General features: G+C 32.1%; 1 protein-coding gene across 1 annotated transcript; it reads left to right on the top strand.

Annotated features, from left to right (window-relative positions):
* The first annotated feature begins 9,021 nt into the window (after positions 1-9,021).
* LOC144551148 (biotin carboxyl carrier protein of acetyl-CoA carboxylase, chloroplastic-like) lies at positions 9,022-12,334 on the top strand. Its single transcript, XM_078298989.1, has 7 exons — positions 9,022-9,330; positions 10,143-10,190; positions 10,390-10,544; positions 10,982-11,321; positions 11,524-11,595; positions 11,891-11,956; positions 12,076-12,334. Exons 1-7 carry the CDS (start codon positions 9,226-9,228, stop codon positions 12,097-12,099), a joined length of 810 nt encoding a protein of 269 aa, XP_078155115.1. The 5' UTR covers positions 9,022-9,225; the 3' UTR covers positions 12,100-12,334.
* Positions 12,335-12,553: the final 219 nt, after the last annotated feature.

Genomic DNA, 12,553 nt, shown 5'->3' with positions numbered 1-12,553 from the left:
ATCAAACTGTCATTGATTTTTTCGACCAATGAGACGATTATACCTGAGTATGACCAATTATTTCCAATTAACCGCTTAGCAATATCTTATCTGTTCAATGACTGCATACCATTATTTACAACACTGCTTAGAACATTTACATTTATGAAATTATGATTGAACTTGTTAAAATTAATTTTAAAGTTAATTTAAAAAAACTGTGGTAATACAGTTTAATTTTAATTACTTTTAGCATTCATAGATTGTAAAAGAAATTCTCATACATCTAAACAATTAATTTCTGAAATAGATGAACGAATAAGAATTCATATTTTTGCTAACATCGTGTTTTGAAAGTAATTTTCATTAAAAAAAAGACTATTTTTATTTATGAAATCATCATACATCCTGCCACATAGAATTTGAAATTGGATTGAAATTTACCAATGTAATGCTCTTACTATGTGTTTCCAACTACAGATAACCATCATATTTGATTTTTTGACTGTACATATATTTAGTAGATCCTTAACAATAATTAAGAATGTAAAGAATAATTTGCGGATATGAAATTAAGATGCCTATTAAACATGAGAATTTTATATATATTAGGTATTCACTCATCAAAATGTTCAAATTAGTTATTCTTCTATTTAAACTTACTTATTTTATTAATATCTCTATATTTTAATAATTAAATTCTTAAACCAATAATTAAATTCCTGATCTAATAATTAAACTCCGAAACCATTTCTTAATTTAATCAAATCAATCTCTTATGCTATTTCAACCGGTTTAGGTAAATTTCTCTGTTAACTCTATATATTAGCTTGAATTTGTATCCCCTTAAGTTATTTGGAGTACAATTAAGAAATTCGGATTGTTTTTAACTTTACACAAATCTCAAAACGAACCCTCCTTATTGACAATAGAGCTTGTTTGACTTCATGCAGCTTCAGTCATATACTGTTTTTCATTTTGTCTATATTAATCATGTGTTGTGTAAAATGAAAATAGCGATGTCAGTATCTTTACCCTGTATCAGAAGTTGATTGCTTATTGATAATACATAATTGTAATTTATATAAAGTCAAAATAACTATATATATCAATATCTTTAACTAACACCAGGAGTTGATTGCTTACTGATAAGTGATAACAAATGAATGTAATTTCTTTAGTTGGTGGTCTAATTTAATATAAATATGGTATCGGGTAATATAATCTGATTTATGCATTTTCTGCTTGTTGCTTGCTAGTTATTAATAATCAAATACTATTTTTAATCTCGAATGATTAATATTGATTGAACAATACTGCATCTTCATGAGCGCCTTTGCGAGAATCAGTTTTTTATTTACTGACAAAGAGAATACTCCGGCCATTTTTATTAATATCCCTAAAAAAAAATCAAAATTTTAAAAATGCCCCTGTCTCCCATTTTTTTTTAAATATGCCCTGACCGCCAGAATTACGGGCGGCCCATTCCTCTAGTGAGGCGCCACCCCCTGGGGCGCCCCACTAGGCCTGTGAGGCGCCACTCCCTGGGGCGCCCCATGCTTTTTTATTTTTTTTTATTTTTTTTTATTTAAGATTTTAGTATTTTGATTTGAATAATTTTGTGAAAAAAAAAGTTTTCTTATTTAGAGTGTATGCCAAAAAATAAAATATTTGATATATTTACGAAGTGATGTCGTAATTCTTTATAACTATGATTTTTTATTTTTTATTTTTTCAGTGAACTTTGATTTTATTTGTCAGTTGGATATCACAAGTCTAAATATAACACTAATTAAGGTTTTTATAATATATGTATAATATACACATATACACATATACATACACACACACACAAACATACACACACAAACATATACATACACACACATACACATACACATATATATACACTAGTGGAGAACTTGGAATTAGTGTCGGCTGTTTATGGGTATTAGTGTCGGACATTAGGTGACACTAATCGGGCTGATACTAATACTTTGTAAATAGCCGACACTAAAAGTAAGGCATTAGTGTCGGTTATTTATTAAATAACCGACACTAATACTAACTTTTAGTGTCGGCTATTTATTAAAAAGCCGACACTAATTTACAAATGACGCTCACTAAATAAAATATCATCCAAATTGCTCATTTATTGTTATTCTTATAAATGGTTTGTGCTAACCCTAAAACAGAAAATACATAAAAGACATGACGTCTGTTTAAATACAAACCCTAAAACAGAAAATACATAAAAGATACATAAAAGATACATAAAAGACCCTAAAAACTCACAAATTATAAAGAAAGGTCCAAAAGTCCATGAAGGAAGACTCGGATCGCGAATCTGAGCCCGCAAATGGCGAAAAATCTATATCCGACGGTCGGATCGGGCTGGAAAATAAGTTAGCTTGGATTTTGGGCTGTGGAGTTCCAGTCAAAATTTCAGCCCGATCCGACGGACGGATCAAAAGTTACGCCCCTTTTCGTGAAGCATGCGCAATACCATATTGCATCATATCTTCTGGTATTCGCCTAGAAGAAGCGGCTAGGTTTGAGAAGATCAGATCGGAGAGAAGCGTGAAGCGAAGTGAATGAGATGTTTTAAACCCCAGGCGTGCATTTGAAAGAGGTGCGCGGGACTTAAAATGAAATTGGAATAGCTTTAGTGTCGGCTGTTTATAAATAGGCGACACTAATAACTGAGTATTAGTGTCGGCTGTTTAGACTTGTAATATCCAACTGACAAATAAAATCAAAGTTCACCAAAAAAATAAAAATAAAAAAATTCAAAGTTATAAATATTTACGACATCACTTCATAAATATATCAAATATTTTATTTTTTGGCATACACTCTAAATAAGAAAACTTTTTTTTCACAAAATTATTCAAATCAAAATACTAAGATCTTAAAAAAAAAAAAAAAAAAAATAGCATGGGGCGCCCCAGGGGGTGGCGCCTCACAGGCCTAGTGGGGCGCCCCAGGGGATGGCGCCTCACTAGAGGAATGGGCCGCCCGTAATTCTGGCGGTCAGGGCATATTTAAAAAAAAATGGGAGACAGGGGCATTTTTAAAATTTTGATTTTTTTTAGGGATATTAATAAAAATGGCCGAGAATACTCTCTATATAGAAGGTTGTAGGTTTAAAATCTGAATAAAAAAAAAATACCGCGTCTTTATTATTCAGATCTTTCACATCTCAATTGTTTAAATTCAAGGATTAATTTCTCATGTACTCTTCAATAGCTATTGAATTTCTTATTTACCCTTTAATTTTTAGTTATATCTTACATATTTTTTACTCTTATTTTTCTTTTCTATCTATCATTTGAATTAATAACCCATAATTAAATATTGTCTAATTTATTTTTTTTTCATTATATCCTTATTCTTTCTCTTTGATTTAAATGTTACAAATGAACCATTGCTGCGCATCCTCGCGACTCTTCATTTCATCTAAAATTTTACTACTGAGTTAGAGGTTTTGACTTGTTGATTCCATTCGACTCTTTCATAAATGAAATTATCTCTTGCCCTTTAAAGGATTCATATATCCTGAACCATGCCTCCATTAGTCCACTTAACTAAAATTTGTTTAAAGGGTTGTGAATAACTGTTAGCAGTGGCGGAACCAAGGGGGTGCGAGTAGGGGCCAGACACCTCCCATAAAATCTGATTTGCTTAATTAAAATACTGTTCACCGAAGAAGTAATGTTTATGTGGCATCCCCAAACTTATCAAATAAATGCCTCCTGATTCTGCCCCTGACTGTTAGTGCTTTATGTAGTTACTAATTGGACAAACCGGAGATGAAATTAAACACTAATAGTCAGCTTTAAATAAAATTTAATTAAGTGGACCAATGGAAGTGTGGTTCAGAATTATGAATCCTTCCAAGGGCAGGAGATAATTTTATTTACAAAAGAGTCAAATCAATAAGTCAAAACTAAAAACTCAATAGTAAATTTTTTGATGAAATAAAGAGTCATGACGAATTAACGATGCGCACCAATAGTGACCTTTGCAAAATTTATCAAAGAAAAAAAATAAGATTATAATGAGAAACAAATAAATTAGACAATATTTAATAGTAGTTATTAATTTAAAGAGTAAATAGAAAAGAAAAATAAGAGTTGAGAGGCATGTAAAATATAACTAAGAATAAAAGAATAAATAAAAAATTCAACAACTACCAAAGAGCACAAGAAAAATTAACCCTTAAATTCAAAGTTCAAAGAAAAAAAAGGAAGCTAAGACACAAAATAGCCATCAACGTTTAAGTAAAAGGCCCAGACTCAATTTTATTATGGACTTCATATATACAGGCCTGTTAGAATAAAACCATAAATTAATAACTATTTTTTCAATTTAAGCCTGGACTCGTCCATGCCAAGATTCGCCCCCATCAAACAGGAATTTTTTTCATAAACCATAATTGAAAAATGGATTCTTAGGGAACCAATATGATTACAACTTTTTTTTCAAAAATCATAAGAACCGTGGGAACCTCACGGTCTGGCATTTTTTTTTTTTTTTTTTTTTAAAAAAACAGATTTTTTTTTCAGACCGTGGGGTTCCCACGGTCTCAATTTTTTTTTTTTTTTTTTATAAAACAGAATTTTTTTTAATTTTTTTTATTAAAATATTAGAAATGTTGAATATGTTTCTTTGAAAATAGATGAAATACAATATAATTTGATTTATTAGAAATACTGCAATAAATAACCCGGATCAATATTTTTCAGGTCAGATTTTTCGCGGCTGTAAGAAAAATTAATATATTTATTTATGTGTTATTAGAAAAAAATAAAAATGCTTAGATTCTGAGTTATTGATCCCGGTTCAAAAGTCATTTCTAGGTAATCTATAAAATATTGTGATCTTTCTAGTAAATTTAATTTATGAAAAGTTGTATATATTTTTGAAAATAATAATAACTTTTAAGTTATTTAATAATTGTTATTCAAAAAGAATTCTCAAAATAGATATAACTTTTTATAAATTAAATGTCCTAAAGGGATCACAATATTTTCTGGATTACCTAGAAGTGACTTTTGAACCGGGATCAATAACTCAGAATCTAAGCATTTTTATTTTTTTCTAATAACACATAAATAAATATATTAATTTTTCTTACAGCCGCAAAAAATCCGACCTGAAAAATATAGATCCGGGTTATTTATTGCAGTATTTCTAATAAATCAAATTATATTGTATTTCATCTATTTTCAAAGAAACATATTCAACATTTCTAATATTTTAATACAAAAAATTAAAAAATTAAAAAGAAATTCTGTTTTATAAAAATAAAAAAATAAAAAAAATTGAGACCGTGGGAACCCCACGGTCTGAAAAAAAAATCTGTTTTTTTAAATAAAAAAAAAAAAAAAAAAAAAAAAATTTTGGCAAGACCGTGAGAAGCACACGGTCTGGAAAAAAAAAATGCCAGACCGTGACGTTCCCACGGTTCTTATGGTTTTTGAAAAAAAAGTTGTAATCATATTGGTTCCCTAAGAATCCATTTTTCAATTATGGTTTATGAAAAAAGTTCATCAAACAGTCGAACAAAAAACTATTTTTTTTTTATTGAGAATCAAAATTTTGCATCTTTTATTTATTTTTACTATTTTTCAACATGGAAAATTATTTCCATCGAAAATGTCTGGAAAACTTTAATAGTTTTTTTTTCTATTAAAAATAGAACTTTTTTTATATAAATTTTCAGTATGTATGTTGAATTCACTCTATATACCTTTGAACCTAAAAAATAAGATATTGTAAATTTTCAGTATATAAATTTTAGTTTTTTTCTTTTTATAAATTTTCAATATCATGACCCTACTAATTTACAATCAGTTGAATTGTTGTCAATAATTTTTTTCTTTGGATCACGCCCGTAGGCAGAATTGTTGTTAATTGTATACTTGTAATTTGTCGTATGATCAGGGGCAGACTCGTATCGGATCGGAGGAGCAGATTTATGTTTTGAATTTTTATGGATATTTACCGGTTCCGACTGAGTTTGTTCATCCCTTCTCACCTCTGAATTCTTTTTTGCTCTATCTGGAATTCAGATTTGTAATTGGTTAAATTTAGAGTTAAAATTAAAATATTTTTTTAATTATGATTGATAATTAGAATTATAAGTCAGAGCATCATACATTATAAGTCAGAACATTGAAAATTTTAAGTTAAAGCATTGTTTTTATTTAGTACCCGATTAGTTAATAAGTTTGAATCTGATTAGTTACATAAATCCGATTCACTATTTCTTTTATCCTCTGATGAAAATCCTGAATCCGCCAATAATGTTGATATATATTTATCTTTGCCGCACGAGAAAAGTATAAACATTTGTTTCAAACAAAAACATGTATGAATTTATAAGTTCATGAATTCGAACCATCAAATTCGCTTCAACCAATAGATTTAAATATAGATGTTGATTTACTCCTACGAGCCAAATACTTACGTTCTAAGTTTTTTTTTTTTTGTGATTTTTTGTATGTATAAAAGTTAAGATGTTAATTAATTAATTATTTTGGCATGCTGATGTTTCAATAGTTTCCATATTGACCTTACACGAAATGAGCTTTAAATGCTACTATTCTGAAACGTATGATGTTTGACTCGTCCGGTAAATCAAGTACCATTCAAATTAAGAATTTATCTTTTATTATTACACATGACTTTTATGTAAGAGATTATAGATTTGAAATTTACGATATTAATATATAGGAATTTGAAATATATTAAATTGCTTGATCCCAATCTATATTTCCAAAAAATACCGTTCAAATTTGTCACTTGAGATCAGAATATAAAAATGGGTAGCAACTCGGCGACCCCATCACCCCAAGGAAGTCGGATAAAGCAAGATCAATTCAGGTATCCGATTCTGACCTATTAAATCCAGACAAGTGTTTGCACAAATTTTAAAATGAACCTTTATAGTTTAAATTAGTATCTTATTCATATGTTACAGCGGACACATGTTACAAGCAGGGTTCTAAATAGCTAGCTAGCTTTTCCGGACCATAAACACTAAGCTATGAGATAAAATTGCGCTAACTCAGCTACGACCGCTATAGTTATAATAGCTGACCGCTATTACCGCTATATGAGACCCGCTATAGCTACCGCTATGCTACACGGTTTTTTTTTTTGCAATTTATATGAACTTCTGTACTTCTATTCTTATTTCTAATACTACATGGTCTTCTACGATAAGTATACTAAACCAAACTATATGCTTCTATTTTTATTTGTGATTTATTCTATCATTCTATATCGAGAAATATTCAAATATTAATTCTTTATTTTGATTACTCTTTTTATAGTATTCATTTGTAAAATTATTATCGTTCGTTTCAATTGAAAGCTGATTTTGATTATTATTATAATTATAAAATGTTTAAATATGTATATTGACTTCATTTACCTTATAAAATTAATTGATCTTTGTCTATTATAATATGTAATACCATGAAGTATAAACTATTAAATAATGTTACTTTTTAGATTTTTTTTCTTTCTTATTTGCATAATTGATAAAAAGTATAGACTTAGATTAGTTGTCATTTAGTTGTTACATCAATTATCTAATATTAATTATGTTGATAATTAGTAGAAATATAGAATATAAAGTTTGAAAAGGAAAAATCGCTATGTGTGATAGCTTCCGCTATAGCTACGCTATTTGCAATAGCTTTTTTTTTTGTCTCCCCGTTATGCCGCTATAATCGCTATTTAGAACCTTGGTTATAAGAGAACAAAAATATTTTTTTCATAAAAAATAATATATTTTTATTAAAAAATACATCAATAAAAAGAATAATTATTCAACAAAATCTATGAATGAATGTAAAATATATTTGAAAGTGGACATATTATAAGAGAGCAACTATATCTAGAATTCAGTATTTTATAGAACATAAGTTGAAGAACTTTTAATTCACAAGTACGTTGATTTTGTGTTGTATTTTCTATTACAAAAATACTGCAATTTGTTATTTTACTATTTTATCACTCTATTATAGTTTTGTCGCATGAAAATTTGTACAACTACTATTAATGTGGATATGTAATTCTTACTGTTATTATGTGTGGATCTATATCCTTAAATGACATACAACAAAATTAATAATTACAAGAATTACTGTGATCTGTATTCTTAAATGACATTTTAAAAATGGAAAAAAAGAAGCATAACTTACAATCAAATAAGGGGGTTTAGGAAAGTTTTTGAGAAAGGTAGAAGTACAGCAATTTGATCAATTATTTTAGATTGTTTTTTTTTTTTACTTCAAATTGATCTTTTATAAGATATATTTGATTAAAAGTTAAAAAAATGTGATTGAAAAAAAAAAGAAGCTGCAGTCGGCACTCGGCAGTCCGATTGGATGTGATATCCTCTGCATTAATTCAAAAAAGAATCTTTTGAGTTAATATATCTGGACCGTCCGATCCGTTTTAAGATCTGTACAGATTAGATCCCACTAATAATAAGAACTCTAAATTATAAACTATGGTCGGATTGACTCCGTTTAAAATCATACCGCTGAGAAGATACTCTTCTGAGTTAATGCAGACGATGCGGACTTGTCCGGTCTTCGGAGTCTGGAGACTGGACTCCAGTGTTCTTACATTTGGTGATTTGGATTGGCACGTGTCACCCCAGCCGGAGTCCCAGACTCCCAGTAAGAGGAACTGAGAGGGAGGAGTTCGTCGTGCCAGGTGGGTGGGTCCTTTCCCGTTTTGACCCTATCCCATCCATTACAAACATTTTCTACATGCACCCTGCTTAGAGCGATGAATGCTCTTATTTCACTAAATTATGGGACCCACGTGCAAACTTGTACTTTTGGCCTCGTTTTGACTCACTTCAGGTTTCACGAAATTACACGTCAGCCCCTGATTGAAAAGGTTATCAATTAAATAATTCCACGTACTTGAACGTAAATAACTGTGACATTTTAGAAGTGAACGTGATTGTGCGTTGCTTTCTCCGCTACCGTTACTATCAAAATCAACGGCTATGATCTCGTCATCTCGTCATCTCGTTGAAGAAAAAAAGAAACAACACACAGTTCACACCCTTTCTTCGTATTCTCCGCCTAGTGGCCTATCACCTTCTCTCACATCTCCTTCTTTAACTAGGCCTCTCTCTCTCCGTTTTAAGCTCGGATTAGGGGTACCGACTTCGATATATCGCGAGAACTCTTACGCCTTTGTTGCTCTCTCATGGCGTCCATTTCGCTCCCTTGCCCCAAGTGCGCCGTCGTTCCTCGGATTTTGAAGGCTGGACCCTGCCTGGTTGGATCTGTAGGGTTTTCCGCTTCCTGCCCGGTGAGCTTTATTTTTATTTTGATAATATTTTGTTATATGTTAATGGTGTTATAGGCTATCGCTGTAATCTGATTTTGCTCTTAGTTAAATTGGGACTACCTTTTGCGTATAAGCTCGCACATGCAACAGTTCATTGCTTTGAGCTTATTGATCTTGCTATGAGTAGGGATTTTTTAATAAGTTTGTTCCATTTGTTTCGACAAACACACTAATGAATTTGCTTGATCACAATCTAGTATCTTGATTGGAAAAGACAGCAAAAGTTATCTTGAAAAGGAATACCTGTGCTGGAATGATTACCAATTTCTACAGTCCCATGCATGGATTTTAGTCTCCAGCTATTGCATTTTATTTTAACTGCTATCGACAATATCAGGAGAGTTTATGTAAATGAATTCCTTGTATAAACCTCACAAATAACTTGGATAATCACACAAGCTTTATTAAGCATATCACGTCACTTTGTAATTTCTATTAATTATGACAATTGACTTCATTTAGGACCAGTAGTGAGATTTACATGTTGAGGGGGTCAACTAATGTGCTAAAAAAACGACCAATTTCTATTCTCAGAAGTCAAGTTGTGATGCAATGCTGGATATAATCCTTGAAAATATAATAATAGAAAGTTGAACAAAATGCGCATAATCATATTTTGTTTCATATGCAGCTAAAGTGATCCAAATATGCAAGCTGCAGAGCTAACTTACATGTATATCCCTATAGTTATGTACTTATGTGTTTAACTTATGTAATACAAGGACCTCGTAACAATTGATAATTTCACATTTTAACATTTGTATTAAATACAGGCACGTGATGGTGGAAGATTTCCTGTACTTAAGGCACATGTAAAAGAGGTACTGCATATCTATCACCAATTATACTCATTTGTTCAAGATACACTGAAATGGGTCTTCGGCCTTGACCAATTGGCCTCTGTGCAAACTGAGGTTGAACAGGTACTGCTCCATACTGGGGCTGTACACAGTGGTATGCTAAGCCCGATTTATTTGTCAGTGATTTATGCATGACCATCTTTCATTTGTTCGCTTTTAGCTTTCCACTGACAGTTCATTGAATTCCACCACGAATCATAAGAAAACCGAGGAAGATGTTTTCAAAAATGATGTCCCAAAGGAACCGGCCTCTAAAGAGCCTGTATCTGAAGCTGCCATATCTGCATTCATGGATGAGGCTACCCGACTTATCATGTAAGAATTCTTTCTTTGACGTTTGTATTTAATGTGCTATATTGTATTATTGTCAGCTAATTATGTTTGCATGTTCGATTCAAAATATCCAATGTCTGTGACAGATTGTTTCTTCAATTGGTCAATTTTTAAGCCTGTCACGATTTTTCTATTTTTTTCCAATGAAGTTTTGATTGAAGTTGGCAAACTACTTATCCTGTACGTTACGGACTTGGCTCTTGGATATCAGTACATAAAGTCAGGTCCTGTTCTGCAGTAACAGTATTCTTGTTTCTCGTTTATGGTTTATTTATTTATTTTTGGTTGGATCGTGGCTAAATTAATTCGTCATTGGGGGCTTAACAAAAATTCTACCGGTATTGATATATCTCACTGCTACCTCACCATGGCAATCGCTCACAGTTCGTGCTACTTATGCATCTTTTTCCCTGCAATAGGCTTGTTGACACTAGCGATGTCTCAGAGCTCCAACTGAAGCATGACGATTTTGAGTTGGTGATAAGAAAAAAAGAGGCCTTGGCCCAGCCCACCCCCCCTCCACCTGCACCTGTCCAGTATCCTCCTTACTATCCACCGCAGTATGCAATGCCGCCACCGCCTCCACCAGCTGCCAGTGATCCTGTGGCGAGTGCTCCTTCAGGACCACCTGCTGCTGCGGGTCTACCTGCACTGCCTGCTCCGAGTGGTCCAGCCAAGTCGTCCCTCCCTCCCCTCAAGTCTCCCATGGCCGGCACTTTTTACCGTAGCCCAGCTCCTAATGCCCCTCCTTTTGTCAAGGTAATAAGGGAAAAAAGTAACTTAAAATTATTTTCAGTTTCTTTGTGGATTGCAACAAAGGTTAAACCTGGCCTATGCCATAGTTTCCTGTTCTAAGCTCTGGTTTTCTTCTTTTCCGTTGACTTCTCCTGGAATTTTAAGCATCTTTTATGTTATTAAAAATGAAAAAGGGGAGTTACTGATTCAATATATTTTTATTTAGGTCGGAGACAAGGTGAAGAAAGGGCAGACGGTGTGCATCATTGAAGCCATGAAGTTGATGAATGAGATTGAGGCACAATTCTCTTCTTTTTTATTCCTTTTAACAAAATCAGTTTAATATTTATAATATTGTCACTGTTGGTTGCTATTGCTGTATTGCACCATAAAGCTATACATTGTATTAAGACTGGCCACTGCAGCTTTGCAAAATTAGTTGCTTCTTGAAAAGTCAATTTTATGACCATTTTACAATTCGATTCATTGCACATAGTTGAAAACCCAACAACACCTTGAGATTATATAATTGTTCCTGAATCCTTTAAGAAAATTGCCCTTATAGTTATTAATTATGTACTTTCTTTACTCAGGCTGACAAAGATGGAACGGTTGTGGAAATCCTAGTAGAAGATGCTAAACCAGTCGGTTTTGGCAAGGTAAATCTCTTGTTGAATTTATTTTCCCCCGACCTATTTTGTTTTTCTTTCCTTTTGCAGATTTTCTCACTGCTCTCTCCTAAATTGTTTTTTTTCTTTTCTTTTCTTTTCTTTTGCAGCCTCTCCTCACTATTCAACCCTGAAAGGTACTAGCTGTGCTATGAGATGCATAACTAGGCAAATTTGGAAGGCTAACGTTTGCAAGTTCTGCCTGCTTAATTTTTCTATTTAAACAATACCCATATTGTTTGTATTCTGCGAAATAAGACTGGTGTGGGGAAGAGAAAGTCAGGTCTTGTAATCTTAATCTAAGAGTTGTCGGACTTTAATTTTGTAATCTTGTGACTTTGTGAGCATGCAAATACTAGTTTAAGATTCTGTTTGCTCTGTTTTCCGTTTGGTTCATCTTCAGCAACCGCAATGTGAAGATGCGCAATTATCCTGGACTCCTGGTATGATATTATGGGTCGTCATCTCGTAGGTCTTGGAGATAGATTAAATTTAAGTGCTGTATAAATTTGCATTGAATGTGTCAACAAGCTTCCAACTTTTTCTGTTACTTGAAATGTGGCGTTTGCCAAGTATAGCAGTTTCACT

The sequence above is a fragment of the Carex rostrata genome, chromosome 3, assembly GCF_964058835.1.
Source record: "Carex rostrata chromosome 3, lpCarRost1.2, whole genome shotgun sequence".
Lineage (NCBI taxonomy): Eukaryota > Viridiplantae > Streptophyta > Magnoliopsida > Poales > Cyperaceae > Carex > Carex rostrata.
This window is presented reverse-complemented; position numbering and strand designations above follow the sequence as displayed.